This window comes from Neolamprologus brichardi, chromosome 9 (genome assembly GCF_056152115.1).
Source record: "Neolamprologus brichardi isolate AB-2024 chromosome 9, ASM5615211v1, whole genome shotgun sequence".
NCBI lineage: Eukaryota > Metazoa > Chordata > Actinopteri > Cichliformes > Cichlidae > Neolamprologus > Neolamprologus brichardi.
In genome coordinates, this window is record NC_142112.1 from 22,996,147 (window position 1) to 23,022,095 (window position 25,949).

Here is a 25,949-nt window from a genome sequence, read left to right on the forward strand (position 1 = left end):
ACTTGTTTGTCGTGCAACTGCTCTCTCGTGATTACCGAGCAAAATGTTAGTGTGTGCCTGGTGAACATTAGTGCGTGTGCATTTGAAGGTATCGATGGAAGTTAATGAATGAAACATTAGCCATACGACTGGCTAGTTCCCCGTTTCGCTGTTGCTCGTCTGTGGTCAAGGATCTGGTTTCAGACACCTGCCGACTGTGGAGTCAAACGGTGTGCTTTTTGGCTCTGTTCGAATCTGCTGTTTTCATGAACGGCTGTTCTTGTTCTAAAAGGCAGTGGGAATGGATCTGAAGGAACAAAAGTCAGAAATTAGATGATTGTGGCTTGAAGGGATGCCTGTGTCATGGGCGCACAGCACGATGAGAACAAGCAGACCAGTGGAGATGATGATGCATCTCGACAGGACTGTGCCAGTGTAAGTAAGCTGTATCGTTAACTTGGTAACAAATAGCCATGTGTGTAGATTTGTGTAACCTTGATGCTTTTGTGTTGAGTTTTGTGCTTCAGCATAGCCGTGTCTCCAGACTCAAATCCTGGAAGATTTACTTTATTGACACATGTCAAAGCTTTAAATCTCTCAGCTTATTTCACATTTAAATGTGCTTAAATGGATATTGATATTTTTACTACGTGTCTATGGTCTGCTAACTTGTGATGGAATATTTGCCAGTTGCACAGTATGGGATGACACTGAATGAATAATACATGTGCATTGGGTAACTCAATGAGCACTGAAGTTACATCTGATGGAGTTGGTACTGCTTTCAGACACTGGGTCACGAGCTGAGGTGCCAAGTAAACCAGCCTCGTTTTTAGCTGGCACATATTTGAATCACTGGTAGCAGATCAAATAGATTTTGAACTATGCATTATTCAGAACCTCTGTCACTCATGCACTTGGGATTGATTATTCAGCCTACTGTAATAGAAGCAAGTTGATCTGCAGATACAGTAAAGAGATAAGAGGAGGATGGTCTGCCCTGGAGAGCCGGCTTCACCTTCTTGTGCCCTTTCGTCCTGATCCGGAGTAAATTTACTTCATAGTAAACTGTTAATTGCTTTTGGTGTTCTTTTCCTATTATTTCAGCACCATTAAATCCATTCCCATAGTTTGCCCTTTTGTGTGATTGCTCTAAAGGCCAAGCAAAATGTGCTGTCCATGTGATATACAGCTTTGAATGACCATGACCGTGTTCCTCTGTCTGGCTGTAGATTGCAGATGTGTCAGTGGAGGTGGCAACGGTGGACCACACGCTGCAGAAGCTGCGCAGGATGTACAGGAAGACTAGACGAAAGCCCAAAGGACTCAAGAGGCTGTGGCTCCGTCTGCTGAACATCCCACACATAACTGTAATCATCACAGCAGTAGTGTTCGTCGTGGTGGTGATCATGTGGTCACTGCTGTGGGTCTTTATTTGTAAGTGGGAGTATTCTTACACTTTTATAAAAAAAAACAAAAACAAAAAAAACCTAAATGTTGCTCCTGAAAGATATTTAAAGGGACAGTTCACCACAGATTAAACTGTTTTCTCTTTGGGCCTCATCTGTAGTCAGGAAAGTGTGTGGCTGTCTCGCTGCTGAATTCATAATTTTAAGTAATTACAAAGAAATGACGAGTCTATAAATATGTATTGGTTTATTTAACAGTGAAAAATTGATGCAAGAGCATTTTGGAGCAGTTACAAATGAACAATCATTTTAGTATTTGATTCCCCCAGTGACCCAAGTTTGGGTCAAAAATCCATAAAAAAATAACATGCTAAAAAATAAATGTAAGAAACTCAGCATCACTGTCTCATGATTTGGTTTCTTAAAACTACAAGAAAAATTTAGTTTTGTTCCACTATATTTGAAGGATGACACAAATAATACAGTAAAAAGGAAGTACGCGCTCTTTCAATTTTAAGGTTTTACATATCAGGTTAAGTTAAACTAAATATAATCTCAGATGAACTACATCAAACACATGCTACAGTGTGCTGGTATTCATTTAAGAAAAACTAAGCTAAAATGCAGGAGCTATATGTAAAAATCTAGGCACCCCGTGGTTCAGCAGGCTGTATAACCACCTTTAGCAGCAATAACTTGAAGGAATCAATTTTCTGTATGGCTTTATCAGTCTCTCACACCACTGTTGAGGAGGTGGCCCACTCTTCTTTATAATGTTGCTTCAGTTTGCTGACTTTTGTTCATGCACAGCTCTATTAAAGTTTCGCCACAGCATTTCTATCAGGTGTTCTGCTTCTGTGCGTCCGATCATTGTCCTGTTGCTTGAAGACTCTAAAACACTTACTACACAGATGAGTTCATGGTCAACTCGTTGACTGCAAGGTGCCCAAGCCCTGTGGCTTCAAAACAGGCCCAAATAATCAACCTTCCAGCACCACTGTGTTTAACAGATGGAATGACGTGTTTGTGCTGATATGCTGCATTTTGTTTTCGCCAAACATGGTGCTGTGCATTATGAACAAACATCTCCAGTTTGCTCTCATCTGACCAAACGATATTGTGTTCTGTGTTCCAGACATCTTGTGGTTTGTTGAGATGCAACTTGGCAAAGCCAAGCTGTGCTGCCAAGATCGCTTTAGAAAGAAAAAGCCTGCAAATTACTTCCAAACAGTCTGTTCATAATTATGTTTTGAACTTAGCATGTTAACTAAAGTTAATAGCATGTTAACTAAAGTTAATAGCATGTTAACTAAATGTTAATAGCATGCTAAATGTTAATATGTTAGCATGTTGACATGCTAACCGAGGCCTGTAGAGCCTGAGATGTAGCTCTTGGGTTTTTACAGTTTCTCTAAGCACTGCACAGACCTGACCCTGGACTAAATTTGCTGTGTCGTCCACTGCTGGGAAGACTGAAAACTCCTGGTTTCTCGCTACAGAGAGATGCAACTCAAATTGTTTGGAAATGGCCAAACCCTTCCCAAGTTAATCGGCATCAGCAATTACTTCTCCAAGATCATCATTGATGTCTTTCCTCCTTGTTAACACACACTTACATGCATTTTGACCTAATTTTGTTTAAATAAATAACGACACTGTGTAATATAGCATATTTTATAATACCTTTGAGGTTGGATAGATTTTAAGATTTGCTTAGGTCTGGATCATTTTTATTATTTGTTGATGTGTAAAAAATGTCATGGTTTATTTATTTTTATTTTGTCATGAGTAGAGACACACTAAAACAATCTAGATGACAACAGACCAGAGGAAAAATGAGTAAATTAGATTTTGAGGTGAACTGTCCATTAAATATCTTTGTAAAGTTCAGTGTTTAGATGCTGTGCATAAATGTTTAGCTAATTTCTGTGGCAGCATATTATTAAAATGTATTTTTGTAATGTAGTAACAAAGGGGGAAAAAAGCTAAATTTGACCAGATTTCCTCAGTTCGCAGGGAAAGTAACAGTGGAGCATATTTCGCTGGGATGTTCCGTGTAGCCAATGTGGAGTTTATCCCAGAGTACCGGCAAGCAGAGTCGCATGAGTTTGTGTCCATGGCAAATAAAATACAGCACGTGGTAGGTGTCAGTGTAACCCTGCTGGTGAACTGCTGTCTGTACTAATCTGCTGTTAATTATTGGTGTCATTATTGATGTCTTGCAGGTGAACAATGTGTACAAAATGTCCTCAGTTGCGAAACTCTACAAGCAAGCTGTCATTTCAGACCTCAGGTACTTTGGTGCTCCTTGTGATCATGAACTAAAACCAAACAAATCTGCTGTTTTTCATTTAGTTTTATGATTTTAAAGATGTTCTATCAATCTGTTTTCCACTCTAAGTAACAACAACAAGGGTGGCGTGTTGGTGCATTTCTGGATGGCTTTTGTGGTCCCTCGACTGAAGAGCTCAGAGATGTGTGAGGAGTGCTTAGCAGCCATTTTCAGAGATTCAGTCCACACCAGCCTGAACAGGTCCTCTGTAGGCTACCTGCTGGGTCTTCCAGTTGACATAGACTCCATCCTCATCAATGGTGCATTTGTGTGTCTCACCTGTAGTCTAATGCATATTTATCACTCTGAACCTTTGACTAAACTGAATATTCTGCTCTCTTTCAGGTGTTCAGCGTTCAGATTATTCATCCAACACAGCAGGTAAGAACTACTGAGGTGAATAACAAACATCCTGCATGTCTGCATTTTGTTTCCATGAGTTTTTTTCTCTCTCTCTCTCCGTCCAGACTCTCAGTGTGTAGATAAGATGTATGCCAACCTTCCTGGGGTGATGGTCCCTTTAAGCGTCTTCTCGTCATGGGGCGGTATAAATTGCCATGTAAAGCTCACTGCAGTCCCTGGCTCTCTGATCCGCCTCACCATCACCTCATTTGTTATTGAGCCCAGTGACTGCGTGAACGATGCCCTCACTGTGTATGACGCTCTGCTGCCCATGAGAGGGCGCATTCTGCACAGGCGAGTCTGCACCAGAGCACAAGTTTGATTTACAGTATAGTTAAGATTCTCTAAAACAACACACAGAATTCCTGCAGATTTCTAAAGGTTTACCTGCATGTATTGCCCATTTTTTTTAAATCTCAGTGGATTTTTATTATGATGATCAATACCACTTAAATGGCTTAGACTAAGCCATTCCAATATCACACCATTCCTGCTTTTTGAGCCTTCCTCAGATGGCCTTACATTAAAACACATCTGTTCTTACTGTGGCCAGAAGGTCCATCTTAGATTCATCTGTCCAGAGCAGGTTATTCCAGAGCATCTTACATTTACATATATATTCTAAGTACTTATAGGTATTATAAGTATTTTTAACTTCACTGACAGACTCACAGCTACGTGGCACACGGCACGTTTTTTCGGATTGCTGACTACAATCCAGAGTTGCGCTGCAGCTCACGTACCTCTGCTTAGTCTTTTCAGGCATCCATCTTTTCAGAGGTTTAAATAAGTCGGTCCCCACGTTTCACTTAAAGAAGTCCCAGTCATTGGCACTTAGACTACCAAGAATATTTATATACTCATAAATACAAATTTCACATGTGCTGATCTACATCTTTGTGCTGCAGCCTGTGTGAGCCGGTCTCCAGCGCCGTCTCCATCGTTTCTACCTCCAATTTCATGCTGCTGTCCTTCAGAATGACCAACGGGAATAAAAATTTCAGAGGATACTTTGAGGCAATCACTGAGGAAGGTATGAGACATTTATCTGCTCTGTCTTATAAGCCAGTAGTTCTTGACAAACAAGTTTTCTGAAAGCAAAGCATCGACATGAAATTAATATTTCAGTGAATTGTGTAGGATTTTTTTTAAATATGTATAATAAGTCTGCTTCTAAAGAATGATTTCTCAATAATATAATGTTCCAGCACCCAGATTTATGTAACATCTAGCATTAGCTTGGGAAACTATAACCCTCAGGCCTCTCTCTGTCACTCTCAGTTTGTATGTCTCAAATTGAGACCCGGTTGGAGCCTGGCATCAGAGATCGAATGTACAGCCCCTTCTACCCCAGCATGCTGCCCCCACAGTGCTCCTGTACGTGGAAGTTTAAGGTAGACAAACAAGTGACACGCGAACACACACACATTATTATTATTATTAGTTTTTGTTCATTGTGTGTTCTGTCATTTTATAACAGACCAGGAACTCCAGTTTAGGAGTTGCACTGCGCTTCCACAACTATGTTCTGAAACCGAAGGACATGAATGGCTGTGACCAAGGCTGGTGGAAGGTCAATGAAGTCATGTACGTGGCTACACCTGCTCACACTCAATTCAAATAATAAGTTCCACTGCCTATTATTATTGGGTATTTTCAGTAGTCTACAGAGATGGATAGTCACCTCATGTACTGAATGTCCTGGATATTTTTAGACCATTCATTTGACCATGACCATATTTGTCCCACATCCTGTGATGATTTTTCTTGATGCTTGTTTTCCTTCCACAGTTACTGTGGAAGCTACGTGGGACATGACACGGTTTTTCGGATTGCTGACTACAATCCAGAGGTGGAGTTTCGCTGCAGCTCACGTACCTCTGCTCAGCCTTTTCAGGCATCTTATAGCAGCTACTTTATGAACCAGCGTAAGCACAGCATAACTCCAGCCTGACTCACTGTGACCGCTAGGATGGGGTGCAGGAAATGCGTATTTCTGTGTATCTGTGTGCATGTGAACTTTGTTTATAGGAGGATTCTAAAAATTACAAAGTGAAAATGTTGAAAAATAAATATGGAAGTTCATGTGAAAAAAAAGATAATCTTTTACTGTAGCTCTTGAAACTCTTGTAGCTCTTTTGTTGTTAATTGGCACTGAATTGCAGCCCCAGAGAATTTTATTGTGTTGTGTCATATTGAGCCAGTACAACAAAATGATAGAGATTTAGTTTTGTTTCTGTTTCTCTGCTCACCAGCCTGTCCAGAGAGCCATTTCTTGTGCAACACGGGACTGTGTGTGCAGAAGACTCGACTCTGCGATGGCCTGGATGATTGCCAGGATGAGAGTGACGAGGTCTTCTGCTGTAAGTTGTTTTCCAATTAACCATATATAGATTTTGTTTTTTTAAACAATAGGAATGTGATTCGGCTTTCATTCCTTGTCTGTTTAAAATAGCATCGTGAATTCCTGTTGAAACGTTACACTGTTCTTGATGTCTGGCATGTGGTTTAAATGTGTTTATTTCCTTGAGGACTCATTCCACATTTTAGAAAATGATGCATATTTTCACAGCAAGGCCCACGATGAGCTGTGGTGCCAATAGTCCCCTGCATCCTCTGCTAGTATGCAATGGAGAGACAGACTGCACGGATGGAGGCGATGAACTCAACTGCACTCATGGTACGTGTCGTTTGCAACTTCATAAAATGAAACGTGCCTTTTAGCCACTAATAACGGAGACTTGTTTCATCAGAAACGACCTGCTCTGAAATCAGATATCAGTGCAAAAGCGGCTCCTGCATCCTGAAAAAGAACGCAAAGTGTGACGGACTCGATGACTGTCAGGATCGCAGTGATGAGGCCGACTGTGGTGAGTACTCCTCAATACGTGCCCCGTGTACACATCGTATTTTTGTAGCATGCAACAATTACAGTTTGCGCTCTTGTAGGTGACTCTACTCCCAACATGCGGTGTGATGTTGGGTTTGTATGAGACTACATTTGAACTCTTTGATAAACTGCATTCATTTTCAGTTTTTGTATAAATAGTTCATAGTTATGCTCAAATATCTTCAAATTATTTTTAAAAAAAAAGAAGGTTGAATTGTTCTGTCCGGCTTTTTTGTTTTTTTGACCATCAGAACATCCAGTTCTGCGAGGATGAAGCTGCAATCACGCTGCCAAGTAGGAAATATTTTACACAATAAAGAGGAAGGAAACCCCGACAGAGATTTTCTGATTTTGACTTCTTGTTAATTAAATTTGTTTGCGTTTTAGTAACATTATCACATCTAATACTGGAAATAGAAACAGTTTTGTGGTAGGAATTTGTTCCTGGATTATCCTTGGAGTGGCCACCTCAGTGCCTGAATAATAATAGTGTAATTAATAAGCTTAAAACGTTTTATACTTACCAGGTTGAATTTCAGTGGCTTTTTATTCAGTTCACTTGAGTTTTAGAGCAGCAGCAGGAGCAGTACATGCTGAACTGTAGCTGTAAGGTGCCTTTAAAATGCTGTTGGCTCCACCTTTTATTATTTCCTCAGTTGTTTGCTTTGCTAACATCATAAGTGTTTGGCAAATAGATTCAGTGAAATAAAGCTGGTTCAACTCAATATAAGCTGTAATCACAAATATTTGCTTAAATTATATTTGCTTACCCTCTGATGTATCTGATTTTAATGACTGTGATTATGCTGCCACCACACTGCCAGATCTTTGCCAGATCTTTCATGCAGTCTCATGAGAAAGCTGTCTTTTTTTCTAACCCTCTGGGCACTGAGCTGCAAACTTGCTGACCTGCAGCGCTGAGGTGACCCGTAGCTCTCTCTGTTTGCTGTTATTTTATCATGATGGGGTCTCAAGGTGGTGGGAACAGGTCTGTCTTTGATCACTCACTAACACTGAGCTTAGTGCGCACGCACGCACGCACACACACACATGCATCAAAGCTCTGAGTTTTAATAAGGTGGCAGCAGGACTGCCAGCCATGGTGATGAATCAGCATGTCAGCATAGGTGATTATCGTGTGTGTGTGTAACTTGTGCCATGAGCCTGATAAAGACTGATAAAGACATAGTGTGCACATGTATTTAAATGTGTGGCAGATCTGTGCATACACATAATAATATCAGATTCAGTAGTGCTGTTCTGCCACATGATGCAGTTAAATTTAACTGCATTATGTGGCAGAACCAGATGGGTTTAAATGGTAAAATACGCTCACAAACACTGTGGTCACCTTTAAAATCTAACAAGTGTAACAACTAACCCATCTCTATCACCCTCAGCTTGTGGTCATCCCTCCCCATTGACCAGGGTGTTCAGGTCAACTGGCTTGGAGCGTATCGTGGGTGGAGTAAACTCTGCAGAGGGGGAGTGGCCTTGGCAGGTCAGCCTCTATTTTGATGGTCACCTGTACTGCGGTGCTTCTGTCATCTCCACTGATTGGCTCGTCTCAGCTGCTCACTGCTTCAACAAGCAAAGGTCAGCCAAGCTCGCTGGTGTTCTTATGAACTATAAGTATTCTTTTTATTTAGTAATAACAATAATCTGCCAAAGACCTCACATGATATTTTAAAGTTAGATTAAAGATTATCAGTTCATCAGTTCAACTCATCTTTCTTTTAGCTGTGTAAGATCTAGTTTAATAAGTTCCAGTTTATACAACCTGCTTCTTTAATCTCCCTGAACTTTGACCTCTGCCTCTGCAGGCTCTCTGATCCACGTTACTGGAGAGCCCACCTCGGCATGCTGACACAAGGCAGTGCCAAGTACGTGGTGGAGATACAGCGGATTGTGGTGCACGAGTATTATAACGCTCAAATGTTTGACTATGACATCGCGCTGCTGCAGCTGAAGAAGCCTTGGCCACCCTCCCTCAGCCCGCTGGTCCAGCCTGTGTGCCTACCGCCCTCCTCCCACACCGTCACCGACAGCCACCGCTGTGTAGTGACTGGGTGGGGATACCGAACTGAGGATGGTAAGTACAAGCAAAGTCTGAGAAGTTTTACATCTGTCCATCTACTTTTTTTGTATCTGTTTATTTAAATTTAGGGTCCAAGGGGGCTGGAACCTAACCCAGCTGTCACTGGGTTAGAAGCTGTAAGATCCTCAAGATATATTTGGCAATAACAATTCCAAAAACATAAAATATTTAATTTTATCAATCTGGACAGCACCTTTATTTTATTTTAGGACAGTGCTATAAGATGCAAATGATATTTAATGCTGAACTATTTGTTTTTTGACCTCAGAGACATAAACAATAAATACATAAAATGTAGGCCCATTCTTAGGGGACTCATTTAAATTCAACTCTTTGTGAGGCAGTTACTGACAAATGAACATCTAATGCCTTCAACTGTTGATTGCATGCATGTCATGTTGCGAAGACGTAACAGTTTCCCAAGATGATCCAAAATATTTCGGATGCAAACAAATGAAGTTTTAAGTAAAGACAAATAAATTATACATACATCTTGCAAAATACAAACAGAAATATGTAAAAGAAATCCCATAGAAGCAATACAAGCCTTTGATTTGTGTGTGCGTAAAGCAAAAACAACAACAACAAAAAAAAACTGAGCTTAAGGCCTCAGTGAATAGGTGACATTTGAACTGGTTTTTGAAAATCTCAAAGATGAGGCATTGTGGATTTGGGGTGGTCAGAGTTAGTGCGGGCAGCAACAGGACCATAATATGGTGTGGGGGATGGAGAGTAGGCTTTTGTGGACTACAAAGGTCTGAATGAGCAGTGGGGAACAAGGGCTTGTAGAGATAACGCTTGACCGGGAGTCAGTAGTGGTGCACAAAGCTGAGGATGATGTGCAGCTGAGTTTTAAACATACTGCAGCTTATCCAGGACATTGTTAGGCAGGACAAGACATCATTGCAGTAGTCCATTTGGGAGGTGATGTGTTGTCTGATATGTGGTCCTCATCTCGCTGCTCTGCAGACACAGTGCTTTCCTTGGTGCTACAGAAAGCAGAGGTGTCTGTAATGAGTCAGACGGAGTGTAAGAAGCGATACGGAATCATCTCACCACGCATGCTGTGTGCTGGAGTCCCCTCAGGAGGGCGGGATGCCTGCAAGGTATGCTCCCATCCGACTGAGAAGAATCTTAAAGAAAAGACTCACATGCATTTCTGTGCACATTAGCGAGTGAATCATTGCAAGTTACTGTTGTGTACTCTTCGTATCTCAGGGAGATTCGGGTGGCCCTTTGTCATGTCAGGCACCAGGCGGGGGTCGCTGGTTCCTGATTGGGATTGTCAGCTGGGGGTCCGGTTGCGGCAGACCAAACCTACCCGGGGTCTACAGCAGGGTCACCAAGTTCACCTCTTGGATCTACAGCCATATCAGATGACACAATGAAACTCATCCATTCCCAGCACAATATTCCAAATAAAAACAGCATTACTGGATACATTGTGTCCTGTGTTGTGTATATTTTTCATCCAATAATTAATAGTTTACTGATGTTATAAAGTGCCGTTAATCTCACATACTGAATAAAAGCTCACAATAAGTCTCCGTTTTTGTCCCCTAAGGACCATCCAAGGGCACAGCGGCCCAGCCCCAGTTGTAATACCTCACACGTTTCCCTCAAACACTCTTTTGTCCCACGGAGCTGAACTCCCACATACACAGCAAGGAAGTTTGCCCACAATATCTGTCGCACGGATGGTTGTGCGGATTGTACCCTTTCATAGTGCTCTCATTGTGCCCGCACTGCATTCTGGGGCTCCGTGTGACACCTGCCGCCAGGTTCAGGTAAATGGGAGGCAGTGAATGCCCGCTGCATCCGAGCCCCCTCGGGTCAGGTTTCGGTGTGGGGATTTTTTTCCCCCTTCTTTTTTTTTTCCAGAGGAAGCGACAGCGGGGATTTCCTCTCTCTCCATCGTTTCTATGCCCGGGGTATTGTTGCATATCGCCTCTCCGGAGCTAAACGGGACAGTGCTATGTGGACTCTCCCCAAAAGCAAGATTTGTGAAGTGTACTGCGTCTCCGGGCATGGACACTCAGGCTACGCTGCTGCACAGGTAAGCCATCAGTGCGTCTCTTTGAAACCTTTCTGCGAGAACTGTTTTTTCAGCATATTGTAACTCTTTTGCAAAGTCCGTCTGCTTGTTTCACCCCCTTTTCCCCCCCAATACAAAAGGGCTGCATACTATTTAGAGTCCATCAGACTCTTACTTATGATTCCTCTTAAGTGTAAAATCTTGCTCTAGATGTCTCTGGGTCCCATTCTTATGAATGTCCACATCCGAGTGGGCCACTTGATTGAGTTGCTGACACTGCACAGCCAGGCCGTGGGAAAGCAGACCACTCCAGCCACTCTTTGTCTGCTTCCCTGGGGGAAACCTGCCAAGTCTTTAAATGTCTTAGTAGATCTTTTAATCTGAAGGATGTTCTCCATTGCTCTCTGAAAATCAGCATCTGGCTCAGTCAAATGTTGTTCTACTGACTTTTTGGTATATAGATTTCATTTTCTTTACCATGAAAAGAACAATTAGAAGCAATTTGAGACATAAAAACCTTGTATGATATTTGAGTCGTGTCCTTGTCTTTGAAAGGGAGAAGGGAACTTAAAGCCCACCCATTCACTGAGCCCCCCCACGAAGCCTGAGGACCAGGCAGAAGAGAACGTGGAGGGGGTAAAAGCTCCAGTGTGTGACTCCTGGAGGAGATGGATGTTGGGTCTCTTGCCTTTCTTTCCCTTTATTGCAGCCATTGCACTGACACTCCACTACTTAACATGTGAGTACAGAGCTGCAGGAGATTTTTCTGGTCCATTCCTTTGGTGTTAAATGTTATTTATTTTGAGTCGCACGGTGCACCTGTCTCAAATCTCCCCCTCCTGCTCCACAGCTCCGCCTTGCTCAGTGTTCTTTCTCGGAGGCAGCGTGGAGTTCCCAAACCTGAGCTTCTCCTCGGAGCTGGCTGACTCCACCTCCCCTCAGTTCCGCCTGCAGGCTCAGGCTTTGAACCATTATGTAAGTGGAACGGCGATCCTGTCTGTCACAGCCTCCCCTCTGAATGACACTTTAGAGTGCTGCTTGACCTTCCTGCCCCTGGGCTGAAGCTGATCTTGTTGTTGTTGCTCTGACTTTGATATCCTTCTCTACAGCAGGTTACTGCTTCTTTTTATGTCGCACATTCAAAACACAGCCGCTCTCCTCCTCCTCCTCTGTCCTTGCATTCTTATTTGTAGAGTTTCTCCTTATCTACTTCAGCCTCCCATCTCCGCTCTTTTTTTTCTGCACACCACTTTCTTCTGCCCCTTTCTCTTTCTCTCGCTGGTAGTGTTAAATGTAAAGCTGTAACAAGAGCTGAGCACAGTGTGTGTGCAGGTTCCTGAGACCCCCAGGGGACAGGGCCATTTCAGGGCTGAAGACAAGCCCAGTATTTGTGAGCCTAGCTAGCCTCAGGCAGCAAGAGTGAGAGGAAGAGCAGGCCCTCAATAAAAACGTTGTCTGTGTTGCTTTCACACAATCAGCTACTCTGTGCACCGGACACTACAGAGAGCAGGTGAACCTCTGTTTGATGCTGGGGTTAAGAGCTAGAGACAGGGCAGTAGGGTAATCTGGAATGACAGAAGGGCCGAGGGAGATATGATTAGATTTTTGGAGCAGAAGGTCAGGTATATAGCAGTGGATCTGACAGTAAATTAGGTGAAAATTCCCCCAAACACTGCAGTACCATAGTTTAACATCCCTGTAAGCAGCTGCAATGGCAATTTAGCTTCTTTGTTAAGTGGTCACAGTATCTCTGTGGCCATCTGTTCATTAAATAACAGGTGAACTGAAGGCCAAGAGCCAATACCACCCAGTATCTTACCTCTACACAGCGGGCAGGTAGGGACACAAAGGAGCTCTGTGCAGCTCAGAGTCAGCACGCACACATGAAGAGTCTCATACACACAAACAAGAACAAAGCATTTGCGCAACCAGGTGTATTTTCATGTCACCTCAGTGGGAAAAGCCATCTCGCGTGCAATTTGTGATGTCACCCCCCCATACCTTTATTTTTTTTTTAAACACAGTTCTCAGACCTCTACAAGTCCTCTCCGTGGAGCCCTTACCACGTACGCTCAGGAATTACTGCCTTCAGGTATGCTACACCTAAACAAAATCTGCTTGTGTGTTGCAACGGTTCTTGCATGCCAAGAACGTACATGACAGCAGCACGCTGAGATCCAACCTCTGTGTGTGATAGTGAAGGAGCAGAAGGGCTCACCGTCTTCTACTGGAGTAAATTCTCTGCACCAGACAATGTTGAGATGGAAATTCAGACCTCCAGCCCAGAGAAGCTGCAACGGCGGCTTCCCGGCAGCAACAAGATTCAGCGGGACAGCCGCAACGAGCAGCGCTACTTTATGCAGCAGGATGATGACATACTTCCCTTACTGGGTAGATAAAGTACTATTACTGCAAAATGATTTTCTTTTAAACAGAAATAACATAGTTAGACTTTCATAAACGCCTAATTATGTACCCAAGTTTTAGATTTTTGATGCTTGATTTGTTTCTTTTTAGGTTTGGACCCTGACGACTTTGATCCAGATGAAAGATCTGACAAAATCAAAAATCCAAATAGTATCCAGGGCGGGAAATGGCAGCTTGGCTTCCAAGGTGAGGACAGTACTCTTCTGGCTTGACACTTTAAAACTCCTAAGGCTGTTTTGGTGAGTCAAACATTTCTGAGAATTCCCTGCTTTTCCATGCAAGTACACAGAAAACCAGAAGGGGCAGAGCACAAGTGCAGACATCAGATACGACACTGATTAAGTCAGACAAAGCAGGAAAGGTGGAGTTGCTTTGTAAAGGAGCTTAAAAATGTGCACTAACTGTATAAATAGTATGCTTTGCTCTTCTGTGTAAGTGTGTGTGTGAGAGAGATCTAATCTGACTCACAACATCAGCATCATTATCATTTCCACTGTCTAGCCATGTCCTTTGACCTCTATGCCAAATATGGTAACAACCGCACCCTGAGCCTTGTGAGTCCCAAAAAGCCATACTACCAGTGGAGACTTCGTGTGCCCTCGGGTCACGTGGTTCGATTGGTCGTCCTCACCCTTCATGGCGCCACACCAGGAAGCTGCACCGCTCACAAGCTCTCTGCATATGACTTCTTACTTCCTTTACAGAACAAGATAATCGCCAGGTAAAGAGCATTTTATGAACTTTGATATTCGTGTGCACGCAGTAGTAACTGATAAGTAACATTTATTTTTATTCATTTAACTCGGTTCCGTCTCTAAAAATGATGCGCGTGACTGCTGCAGGTGGTGTGGGCTGCCTATTTCAGGCTCATCTCCGGTTATGAAGCTGACATCCTCTGGGAATGTGATGCTAGTCACGTTCTCTTTCAGCAGACAGAGGGATGGAGCCATCTTTAAAGCTTACTTCCAGGCCATCCCAAAAGCAGGTTTGAGTGCTCTCACACAGCCATATAAAAATCTAATTTCATTTTGAATTGCATACATAATTACATATGTGTGTACTTTGTGCACTTATCTGCGTCACCATCTTCCTGGGCAGGTTGTGGAGGGTCAATTTCCTCCTGGAATGGCTCTATTTCCTCACCCTACTACCCTTCCTATTATCCTCCAAATATAGACTGCATTTGGACACTGAGGGTGAGCTACATAAAAATGTTTGTGTACATACACAGAGTGTGTGCATGTGTTAGGAAACAATGGAATATTCTTCTATAGCCTGTTGACATTCCAGCATCGCAATACTTTCCTTAATCATCTCTGGTTACTTCCTCAGGTGCCATTACCAGGATACCTGATCTCCATAACTATCGTGACAATGGACATTCAGGATTCTCCATCATCAGATGGCTGTGAGAAGGACTGGCTGGACATCGGAGGAGTGAAGTAAGCTGATTATAACTCCTGGTGTGTTTTATCTCCATGTTTGGGACCATGCTTAAGGGTTAAAGGTGAAACTCCTCATTTTCCTGTATCTCCAGATTGTGCAATCCAGTGTCAAACAGCGGCAAAAAGCGAGTCTACTCCTCTCCTCTGACCCTCCACTTCCACTCTGATGAATCTCTCACCAACAAGGGCTTCTACTTGCTATACCGAGCCTTCGCCCCAGAGGGCAGTAAGTGAAACTGAATGCTTTCACTATAATGTAGATATTACTCTTTATTTCTTAGAGCTGTAGATCCCTACTAAGGCTGTAATTAAGTTATTTTTGTCCAGATTTACACTGGGCTTTCCTTCACTATCATAAAAATTCCTTAGTTGTAAATATCTGAAGTGGTCCTGATTGCATAATGTAAAATTTAGTTTCATCCCCTGTAAACTCCTGAAAAATTCCCATCTTTTGTTACTGCACACAGTGTTGTTATTTCATTATTATATGGTTGGTTTGAGTTCTTCCTCTAATTTATGTTTTTGTGGTTTTTTAAAATTTCTTTGCTGTCTGTCATTAGCGTGCCCTCGCCAGTTTCGCTGTGGAGATAGTCGCTGTATCCCTCTGAAGAAGGTGTGCGATGGAGTAAAGGACTGCTCAGACGGACGGGACGAGGCTAAATGCTGTAAGTATTGTTGCCTAAGTCCTGTGCGCTGTCCTCACATGCTTAATCTTGTATTATTTGTGTTGGGATCTCTGGTTTGAATTATGTTTATACATCTTGATGCAGATATAGACACAAACCCTGGTTTAGACCCACATTTATTTGTGCTCTGTATCAAACCTTTAGCATCCTGCAAGCCAGGGGAACTGTTGTGTGGGAACAACCAGTGCAAACCTCAAAGCCAGTGTGTCAGTCAGAGCATTTGTGCGGACAGCAGTGAGGAGGGCAGCTGTGGTGAGCAGAAAACACCGCTGCTCTTTTAATACCTTCACATGTCAGTGTTTGGTTCGGTCATGTGTTTCATGCTGCCTTCTGTTTGCTTTTCAGGAGGTAAATGTTACCACGTCTGTCCCAACAAGGTGTGTTTGTCTAAGTCATCTGTGTGTGATGGTGTCATTGACTGCAAAGACCGCAGCGATGAGCTCAACTGCACCAGAGCATGTGAGTGCTTATGATGTCACAGTTATGGTTTAGTGCAACAGTGTGCTCTTAAAAAAATAATAATACGACATTCGTTCTCTTTAGATGTTAAAGGCTGCTCCTCATCCTCCTACAAATGTGCCAATGGGAAGTGTGTCAGTAAGGTCAACCCGGAGTGTGACGGCGTTAAAGACTGCTACGATGGATCTGATGAGCTGCGCTGTGGTACAGGAATTACTCAAGTACCGCGCCTCATACCTCTGTACTTGCTCATTAAAATACAGGCTCTAACATCTTCATATGTGTTCCTTATCTATTCCTCAGGCTGTGGAACCAGGCCCAAAAAACGCACCAAGATAGTGGGAGGGAGTGACGCCGTAGCTGGGTCATGGCCATGGCAGGTCAGCCTCCAGATGGATCGTTACGGGCATGTCTGTGGAGCCACGCTGGTCTCAAACCGCTGGCTTATCTCTGCTGCTCATTGTTTCCAGGACTCTGACGCCATTAAGTAAGAAAACTACAGAGAACCTTATGTTGATGATTCATATATAAGCACTTTATTTAAGCGCAGTGTATCCTAGATACTCAGATGCACGTGCGTGGCGTGCATACATGGGAATGCGTGTGATGACCACAGGAAACCAAGGAGCAGCCACCAGACCGATCCGCCGCATCCTCCTCCACCCACAGTATGACCAGTTCACGTCTGATTATGACATCGCCCTCCTCGAGCTCAGCGCACCTGTTTTTTTCAGTGACTTGGTGCAGCCTGTGTGCGTCCCCGCCTCCTCTCACACTTTCACCACAGGGACCAGCTGCTATGTCACAGGTTGGGGAGTCCTTATGGAGGATGGTAAGCACTCATTATTGAATAGAAATATGCAAATTTTACTTAATTTTACTGGAAACTTTGACCGTTTCTGTGGATTGTAGGTGAATTAGCCTCTCGCCTACAAGAGGCCTCAGTGAAGATCATAAATAGAAGCACCTGCAACAAGCTGTATGATGACGCCGTCACCCCCAGGATGCTGTGTGCTGGGAATCTGCAGGGAGGTGTGGATGCATGTCAAGTGAGTGTGTATGGATTTTATGGAAAACATTGCACTGGTTTCTTAAGAAATTTCAAAACTTTTCTTTTACTCTTAACCACTTCTGGCGTGAAAACAAATAAAATTGTGCTCACGAGATAGAAATAGTAGAGAACTGGTTTCACTAAAGTAGACCTAGGCTAGTTATTTTTCAGATGCCTTATCTAACAGCGTTATTCCTCATGTTATCATCAGATAATCAGTGCAGATAATCATTTAGTCTCTGCAGAAAGTGCTACACAGCTGTCAGGGTTTTACAGGAACTTTCATGTTTGTGGTGAGTGTCACAATTTCACCTCCACAATTTTAGAAGTCTAAGCATTTTTTGTACACACACACAACAAAGTCCATGTGTTTAAATTGCCAACAGCATACATAAATTTTTCTTTAAAAACTAATGTTGTGTTTTACGAATAATGACAGTAATTTCAGCAAACACTAACATGAGCTGAAGTTTAGTTTGTTGATTCAGGCTGTTCATATATATGGAGATTCTAAATATCACATTACAGTTTGTGTCCAAATATCATGTCACATTTGACCTCTGACCTCACTTTTACATTTCATATCTGCCTTTCTTTCAAGTTGACCCTAAAATGTGTGACATCTTTAAAGAAAGTGTTGGCAAGAGAAGAAGACTGAGCTCCCTAGTTAGCTAAAAATATACTGAAGTTTAATATAATAGAATAAACTTAGGTTTTTCATGTCCTGTTATTTAGAAATCAATGCCTATTATCCATTACTTACTCGTCCATAATGTTTGTGGAATCTTTCATGCTACCCTTACCTGATTTTCACTTCATAACAAACTTCTTTTTTATCTGAAAATCATCAAAGATCAAATAAAATAATACATACAGCAGATCTGAGCTTCACGATGGTGCTTTTTAAACTGGGCTGTTTAAAGGATCGTTTCACCTAAAATTCCTAATAATGACTGTCTTCTCAAAAAGCTTTTCAGGCTCAGTCTGTCTGAGACAGGAAGTAACTTATATTAGGGAGCTTGGTTAGCACTGTGCTGTAATTCATAAAACAGCTGCATCAAAGAAACAGACATCAATTCCTGACGAAGGCATTTAGGAAATACCCGATGTTTGTGAGTATTTAGTTAGCCACTTATCTGGTAAAGTAAATCTAAGAGTGTCAAAGTTGCTGCTAATGTTTGCGACAGCATCAACAGCTAGTTACCATCCTCTGTGTTGTCTAATCCTCAGGTGTTGAAGCTTAAAAATTATGAGCAGATATAAAACGCCCTGGAGGAATTTTTGACTGCTTCCTCTTTATGATCTTTATGTTTGTGTCTACAAGCTTATCGGTGTGTGTGTCCTCAGGGTGACTCTGGGGGTCCATTAGTGTGTCTGGAGCGAGGCAGGCGGTGGTTCCTGGCGGGAATCGTGAGCTGGGGCGAGGGCTGTGCCAGGCAGAACCGCCCCGGCGTCTACACACAGGTGGTCAAATTCACCGACTGGATTCGTCAGCAGACCAAGGGACAGGTCTGACCAATCAAACGTCTTACTCACGTGAACTACACGACAGAGCTAACGCACAGGAAGGAGGTTTCAGACCTGAAGTCTGTCTTCAGATTGTCGTCATGACGGATGGCAACACAATGAGTCAGTTTTTGGCAGTGTGTCCAAGGCATTGGGCCAGTGGGGGCATCATCCCTGTTCCAAACCTTCCTGCTTCCTCATATTCCTCAAACAACGGCAGTAATGTTGCATGGACAAAAAAGAAAAAAAAATCTGATCTTAAGCTGATTACCGATTCACTTGTTTTGGCTTGCTGCATTTAAACGTTAACACTGGAATCCAAGACAAACAATGTCATTCAAGAAACTAGTCCAGCTACATAAATTGCACTGCTCGCTCTAGAGCTGTGGAAGGCTCTGCAGCCTGCAACATGCTTTATGAATTACACGCCCAAGCTCCCATCAAGAGGCTGTTTTTTGTTTTTAATTTTTTTTACATTTGGTGAAGTTCCCTGTAAAAGTCTTCACATTTGGCACCAAACACCAGCCTGTCGCAATCACACAGGCTGGTACGCATCAGGTTTCAGAGCAGATCTGAGGTGGGCTACATTATCCTGTGCGTGTAAATGTTGCCAATTACTTCCTGTTTTTTCATTCACAGCTACATTGTTCACTGCAGAAACAAACCATGTCCTGTGCTGCATGCAGTCTTATTGTGAAAAGAGTTCTTTCTTGAACAATACATGTAACCCTGTATTTTTGTACTCATTTGCATTTCCCCGTGTACTGTATGCTACTGGATGTGTTCACAGCTCTCTCTGAGTTTAAGAGTTGTTCTTGTACTGTATATGTACGTCTGTGCCTTTGTATATCACACAGTCATAGCTTTATGTGCGGTATATGCTGTAACTGTAGATAAGAACAGTCCATCCATAGTAGGTGCTTTTCAGTTTTACTGTGATTTAATTTATCTTAACGGTGCCACTTTTATACTTTATGTCCTATTAAAAAGCCTCCACATTAAACCTGAGGACCCAGTAAGATTACCATTACCAGACCTAAGTGAGTCTTTCTATGCAGACACTTAAGGGTTTGGTCCATTTCTCCATCCTCATTCAGCTCACCCCGCCACCCAGTGGACAAGCTGTGCCATTACAATGTGCCATGTACAATATCCCCTGAAGAAATGAAGAATAAAAAAACTGCAATTTACATGATTGTTAAATAATCCATTTCCCTTTATATTAAAGACACATTATCAATGCAGAACCATCGTTTTGCTTTGTTTTTGTATCTCTTATTACATAATTTATTTGCTTTGCTTTTAAGATAAATCAATGAAATTTGCTGTTTCAGTCCTCTGAATTTCATTTTGAACATTCCTGTTGCTTCAGAAATAATTAATTTCTTTTGTTTTTGTTTTTGGGGGGTTTTGTTGTTGTTTTGGTTGTTTGTTTTTTTACTGAAAGGCACCTGTACAATAGTTTGAAGGAAACGTGAGTGACTTTCCTTTAGTGGTGAGACCAGATTTCCTCCAGTAGTGGAGTGTTTGGCACCTTCCGCAGAATACGTTTTTTTTTAAATGTTGATCAGTTCACTATTCGTTTACCAATGCCTACGTGCTGATCATCCCGTTTACCAGCCCTGACGAGCACTGACAAGATATACGCAAGCGGCTGATCAGTGCGCATCATCTCCAGTGAAGCGTAAACGTCCCGATGGAAAATAGCGCATGTAGACACTTGGCTTAGGAACAAAAAGGGAATGTCCAATCCGAAGTGTGAAAAATCTGAGGAAACAGAGTTTTGTTTTTTCTTATATTAGAAAAATATAACATTTAGCAGGTTTTGCTACAAGGGACAGCTGAAATGGGACCGCTGTTGCGCGCGCTGGGTGTGTCACTGGACTTAACGGAAGCCGTCTATCCGGTGGGTGCACTGTGGGAACAGTATAAAGCCGCACCACAATCCGAAACGATGGGAAAAAGTTGCACTGGAGCTCAAGCGCGGTGTCCTGTTGCGTGATCTCCCGCAGATAAACTCAGGAAACTGTCTCCCATTCGGTGACCCTCAGCTCAGAGCGCAGCTGTCAACCGCGCTGTGCTGCGTTTGTAGTCCGGTGGAGAGAAAAAAACAGAAGGGGGGAAAAGGAGCCACAGCAGGAATACAACTTCTTTCATGCGTTCTTTTATTTGAAAGCGCAAAGCTGCTTCGGAGTCTCCAGACATGATGAATTTTATTCTCTTCTCCGTGCTGTTTGGATTTTATGGTGTTCTAGCAAAAGGTAAGTAACGGGGTCAGTTTTGCAGATGTTACGGGCGCACAGAGTGCGTGCCGCAAGGATAACTGCTAATTTACACAGACCTGCGCTAATTTACTCCAGTCAAGGAAACTTGTTTGTAATAGTTAGTTAATTAGAGCCAAAATCCGACGCTGTGAATCAACGTAGAAACGTTTGTAGCATGCGGTATTTTATTTCTGACTTCATGATCGTTATTTCTTGTAAACCTGACGCTCGGATAACAAAAAGAAGTATTTCAACTAATCAAGGTAGAAAACAACAGACGGACAGCCTATCCCCCTTAATTATTGCGCTGCCGCTCCTCATTTATCGGCTTGTTGTGTCGCCGCTGTGGCTGCGTGTCTGAAGCTGTAAACCTCCCTTTGCGCTGAGGATGATAAGCTATTTGCTGATAGCAGTAAACAAGTCTGATATTGTCATGATAATGATAATAACCATTTATCCAAACAAGTGTCCCTCCCGGACACTTGTTTGGATAACCGGGACCCCTGTGGCCCGGCTCCTTGCCCGCATGGCCCCTGCTGAATGGATGCGCGCAGGCGTTGTTTCCTGAAGCTAGCGAGCTTGTCAATAATATAAATGGATGAGGGGTCAAAAACTCCTCTGAGCAGGAACCGATGTGAATTTGTGCTCATTGCTCAAACAGCCGCTAGGTTGCATTTATGGAGTCCAGTGGAAGCAGTTCAAGGAATAAAAGATGATGCTTCTACAGGTGCAAAATAGAATCGAGTAGAATCACCCTTTATTGTCATTGTACATGTTCAGTGCAAAAAGTTTTAATTTAGTTTAGTTTAATTTAATTTAATTTAATTTAATTGTTTTATTTTGCATACGGTGAATTTTAAAAGATGCCCTACACGTGTAACGACTTATTACATCATTTCTAGTTATCCTCGACTGTTCATGTGCTATTACTCTTTAAAAATGTGTTTTTTTAATTTTCCAAATGCATCATGGCGTTTGTTTTAAATCTGTCACTGAAACAAAAACTCCACCAATTATTTCCTGCTGGATGACAAGTAAAACACGCACATACATGCATACCTGCACTTAATCCATATGTACATATAGTGTAATACAGAGAAAGGAAGAAGTATAAAAAATGTTCTGCGTCACTATTTATTCAACTGAATGTGACAAATAACGTGAATCAGTCCAGAATAACTGCAGAAAATACATAATAATAATGATTAATACATAATATAAAATATAATGCATAATCAGCTGTTCTGAAAAACACCTTCTTACACAGAACAAACTAAATTCTTCATTTATTCACACCCCACTGTCACTGTTACCTTTAATACAATATATTAATCAGAATTATTGGAGAGACTATTCTAGACTGGACCTCTCTATATCTGTTAGTATTTTAAAACTGATAATAAAATCATATGATCACATTTCACTACAGGTAAACAAATTCTTCATGTCGGCTGATTGTCTTCTTCATGCTCCTGAGATTTATTGCAGTGATGTAAATTTCATCTCAAAGAGTTTACTATGTCCTCATTAATTTGTCTGAATTTCACCTTAGTATTCATCTGCATGTTTCTGTTCATGGCACCTGAAATATTTCATTGCCCTCAGGTGTTTATTTTAGATTTCCTGGTACATCAGTGAAAGGGATTTTTACAAGTAATGAGCCTTTGTGGAAACTAACCACAGTAATTCCTGGTAATGGCAGTGATGTTGTAGTTAGGATTGCGAAATGCTTTCCTTTACCTGATAACACAGAAAGTGTGCTAATTAGACACTTGTTTAAACAGCTTGTTGAAAAGCTGGAGGAGATCCTTGACTTCCCCCTCCATCTTCCATTCTCCTGCCTGTGTGTGTGTATTTGCTGCCTCCTGTGAAACCCAAGGAAGTAGCATAGGAAGTGTTAGCAGTATGAGTAATACTAGATACTGTGCTCAATGGGGGATCCACTGGGAACAATGATGCTGACAATGAAAGGCAATAATGGATTTAAGTGATAAATTCGCTAACTGCCCTAGCAGCAGTTTAACTGCTCACAGATCAGTGGATGTGGTTCTTTATGAGCTGCTGTGCGAGGAGCAGTCCGAGTGGAGGACGGGCTTCCCTGAATGATGTTTCCTCTGTTGTTTTGAGGAAGGAAGGGTGGACAGTCTTTATCTCTCATTAATAAACCTCAGCGATGAAGTGGAGAAATGCCTTTATTTGATAAACAAGAGGGACACTGCTTACGCATTTCCACAAAACTTCTTAAGTGGGTTTAGCGAGGAGATGTGAGCAGGGTCAGAGATGCTGATGGAGGACGTGCTGTGGAGGTGGGAATCACCCAAACTGGTTGGCATACCTTACAGGAAGTATGTTATCTTTCAGGATTTCCCTAAATGTGATTGAAAAGGGTTTTTCACTGTGTACGTCCCAACCACATGGACACTTGTCTCTACACCTGAATTAAGCAGTTAAGCAGAGTCTACAAACTCAGTCCAGATGTACCCTTTTCACTTTGACATTTATAAGTTCTCCTTGACCTCTAACCTCTCTGGAGAGGTCCATAGGTTAATAGATACTTGCTATGAGACAAACCACACTACAGGTCATTGGGTGTTGAACTGTTTCCATAAATTTACTAATATTTTCCGCGCTCTGACCTCTGCAGATAAAGATCAGAAGGGGAGGTTCAGCGTCCCTCTCCTGGATGTCAAAACTCAGCAGCAGGTTCTGGATGCTAACCAGATGCTAACGCTCAACTGCAGGTGAGTTTCAGGTAGAGGCGGAAACATCGTGATTTAAAATCTGTAATTCAATTTTTCAGTAAAGATGGTGGTAGAAGTGTAACTTCCTGGAGGAAAAAAGCCTTTTAAAATGTGTTCTATGAATGCAGTGTTTATGTGCTGATAGCCACTGAAATTAAAGTCAATTTGCATAACGTTGTTAACTAACTGCCCAAAATAAGTATCCAGAAGTGTTTTGGGATGGGTGCCTGCTGCTAAGACTTAGAAGGATTTTGGTAGAGAGATCTGAGCCAGGCATCCGTAGTTTGGATAAAGGGGCTGAACCTGGGTTGGGATTGAATGAGACAGTCACCATGACTGATATCTGGTTAAAGAAATCTCTTAATGAAGGCACAGAATTACGAAAACTCTTACATAAACACTAGAACTCCATTGAATAAAAATAAACCATCAGTTGTTGTGCAAGCACCTTACATCTTTTCCCCCTACTTCTTGTTCCTCATTCTTTCCTCTCTAGTTTGAGCATCTCATAAAGCAGCTTAAAAGCATGAGTCAGTTTTTCCATTGAAACAATCTCTTCAACATTTACTTGTGATCCTTTTTCTAAATAAATTACAAGCACCTATTATTACGTGTTATTGCACGCTTACCACGTGCAGCTAAAACAGAATGAGATTGTAATGTATTATAAGTCCGTTAGAGTCCAATATATATCTTCATCTTCCACACACATGTTGAAATCATCTTTGGATAAAGGGATACAGTTACAGTGATGTAAGCTGTAGAGGGTTACCAACTCGCTGTAACTGTTGACCAGGGGTCGCTGGCAGCTGAGCTGGACGTTTCCAGCAGGCTTGGACAGAGATCAGGTGGAAGTGAGTGAATCTCGCTGTGGAAGGACGAGCAAGCATTACTGCAGCCAGGTGAAAGTCAGCAGCATCCAGGCCCAGCACACCGGCCTGTTCCGCTGCAGGTACCAGGACAAACCCCATAAACAGACATCCGTCTATGTTTATGTCACAGGTAAGACACCGCTACCCCGGGCACTTTTTTCTGTTCTTCGTTAAGTTTTTTTATAAGCTGTTTTTAGCCCGCTCATTGAGAAGCCCTTCACTCATTCACCCTGCCATGTGTATTGTTTGTAATGTCAGGTTAAACAGGATGCAGTGGGCGCTAAATACAGACCAATGCCAGTGAGCCAATTATATCTAAACACTGTTTGTCCTAACAACACATCCTTCTAGATGACTCTGGCACAGTTTCACTGCCCTCCTCCCCTGCCTCCGCCTTTTCTCATCCCAGGCCTACCTCCTTTTTGTCTATATATAAATTCTTCTTCTTCTTCTTTTTTTTTTTTACTTTCGTTTACGTGCTACTTCGAGGCCAGGAATAGCCCAGCTGCTGAAAGGCTCAGGCCCGGGCAGAGTTTCCCAGGGCATCAGCCTTATCTGCTCTGCTCAGCCTTGCTTGAAGCATCCTGTGCTTTGGGAAGGAGGGGAAGGGCTCGAAGGGGGTGTGCTGGGAGGGAATGTCGCTGTGTCTCTACAAGGTGGCGGCAGGGCGGTGTGTGTTTGTGTGTGTGTTTGTGTGTGTATGTGTGTGTGTGTGAAGAGCTGAGAAGGGTAAGATGAAGGGCCGTAGCTCAGTGGTATCCAGGGGCAGAGGAGGCATGATGTCTGCCCAGCCAGCTCCTCCCTGTCCTGGAAGGTGACGCTGCTCAGTCTGCGCAATTATGAGGCAGAGTTGGGCTGGAAGCCAGGGTCACAGGGCACATTACTGTTTAGCCAACAGGACCCTCGGGAGCCATCAATCGCTCAGGTCACCATGTCCATTAAGCGTCAGACTTGGCCTGCGGCTCTGCTCAGACATTTGCCTCCCTCCCCGACTTCTCTATTAGGAATCAAAGCAGAAGAAGGAAGCCTCCAGGCTACTAGTCCTTGGGGTACTTTTGTTTGAATGTTCAGAGATTTGCTTTCCTTGAATAACACCCTATGGTCACAAACAATACAGCGAGCAACACCCACACCTTTGAATGGCACAGCGCTTTTACAGTAGTCGAGCCGAGAGGAGAAACACAGAGAAGCCGTTTGATTGCCTCCAAACAATCTGAGTGTTTATCGTTGACTACAGACAGTCATTTGCTGAATGGGTATTCAGTGAATGTTTAGGAGTGTGTGTCTGTTTGCTTTTGTTTGTTGTTATAGAGACTGATATTGGAAGTGTGTTTGTGTGCGTGGGTGTGTCTT

The 25,949-nt window shown here is 42.6% G+C and overlaps 3 protein-coding genes across 3 annotated transcripts in view; all 3 read left to right on the forward strand.

Moving 5' to 3' along the window:
- The first annotated feature begins 318 nt into the window (after nucleotides 1–318).
- Nucleotides 319–10,758, forward strand: tmprss7 (transmembrane serine protease 7). The gene is made up of 18 exons (XM_087846135.1): nucleotides 319–414; nucleotides 1,212–1,416; nucleotides 3,398–3,528; nucleotides 3,614–3,681; nucleotides 3,790–3,980; nucleotides 4,066–4,101; nucleotides 4,188–4,416; nucleotides 5,031–5,155; nucleotides 5,404–5,516; nucleotides 5,603–5,709; nucleotides 5,914–6,050; nucleotides 6,378–6,485; nucleotides 6,695–6,802; nucleotides 6,876–6,992; nucleotides 8,413–8,608; nucleotides 8,836–9,104; nucleotides 10,080–10,216; nucleotides 10,329–10,758. Exons 1-18 carry the CDS (start codon nucleotides 343–345, stop codon nucleotides 10,488–10,490), a joined length of 2,511 nt encoding a protein of 836 aa, XP_087702261.1. The 5' UTR covers nucleotides 319–342; the 3' UTR covers nucleotides 10,491–10,758.
- Nucleotides 10,759–11,076: 318 nt separating this feature from the next.
- LOC102788063 (suppressor of tumorigenicity 14 protein homolog) lies at nucleotides 11,077–19,842 on the forward strand. The gene is made up of 19 exons (XM_035909382.2): nucleotides 11,077–11,166; nucleotides 11,701–11,884; nucleotides 11,996–12,120; nucleotides 13,170–13,237; nucleotides 13,343–13,536; nucleotides 13,663–13,758; nucleotides 14,074–14,293; nucleotides 14,415–14,557; nucleotides 14,671–14,768; nucleotides 14,905–15,014; nucleotides 15,110–15,243; nucleotides 15,578–15,682; nucleotides 15,848–15,955; nucleotides 16,049–16,162; nucleotides 16,247–16,366; nucleotides 16,466–16,649; nucleotides 16,723–16,994; nucleotides 17,075–17,211; nucleotides 18,561–19,842. The coding sequence occupies exons 1-19, from the start codon at nucleotides 11,086–11,088 to the stop codon at nucleotides 18,726–18,728; spliced, it is 2,661 nt and encodes an 886-aa protein (XP_035765275.2). The 5' UTR covers nucleotides 11,077–11,085; the 3' UTR covers nucleotides 18,729–19,842.
- Nucleotides 19,843–20,684: 842 nt separating this feature from the next.
- flt1 (fms related receptor tyrosine kinase 1) overlaps nucleotides 20,685–25,949 on the forward strand; it is a 49,957-nt gene continuing 44,692 nt past the window's right edge. Inside the window, exons 1-3 of the mRNA XM_006794558.3 lie at nucleotides 20,685–20,980; nucleotides 23,628–23,724; nucleotides 24,521–24,726. Coding sequence (XP_006794621.2) covers nucleotides 20,923–20,980; nucleotides 23,628–23,724; nucleotides 24,521–24,726 — 361 coding nt within the window. The 5' untranslated portion in view covers nucleotides 20,685–20,922. The remainder of the gene's footprint in view (nucleotides 20,981–23,627; nucleotides 23,725–24,520; nucleotides 24,727–25,949) is intronic.

What these genes read in the sequence shown, in the direction of transcription:
- tmprss7 (XM_087846135.1), top strand. Translation starts at nt 343, where the DNA reads ATGGGCGCACAGCACGATGAGAACAAGCAGACCAGTGGAGATGATGAT. An exon ending in AGAGGGCGCATTCTGCACAG is followed by an intron (nt 4,417 to 5,030) that starts GCGAGTCTGCAC and finishes TTTGTGCTGCAG; the next exon opens with CCTGTGTGAGCCGGTCTCCA. An exon ending in TGAGGCAATCACTGAGGAAG is followed by an intron (nt 5,156 to 5,403) that starts GTATGAGACATT and finishes TGTCACTCTCAG; the next exon opens with TTTGTATGTCTCAAATTGAG.
- LOC102788063 (XM_035909382.2), top strand. Translation starts at nt 11,086, where the DNA reads ATGTGGACTCTCCCCAAAAGCAAGATTTGTGAAGTGTACTGCGTCTCC. An exon ending in CTCAGGCTTTGAACCATTAT is followed by an intron (nt 12,121 to 13,169) that starts GTAAGTGGAACG and finishes TTTTAAACACAG; the next exon opens with TTCTCAGACCTCTACAAGTC. An exon ending in ACTGCATTTGGACACTGAGG is followed by an intron (nt 14,769 to 14,904) that starts GTGAGCTACATA and finishes TTACTTCCTCAG; the next exon opens with GTGCCATTACCAGGATACCT.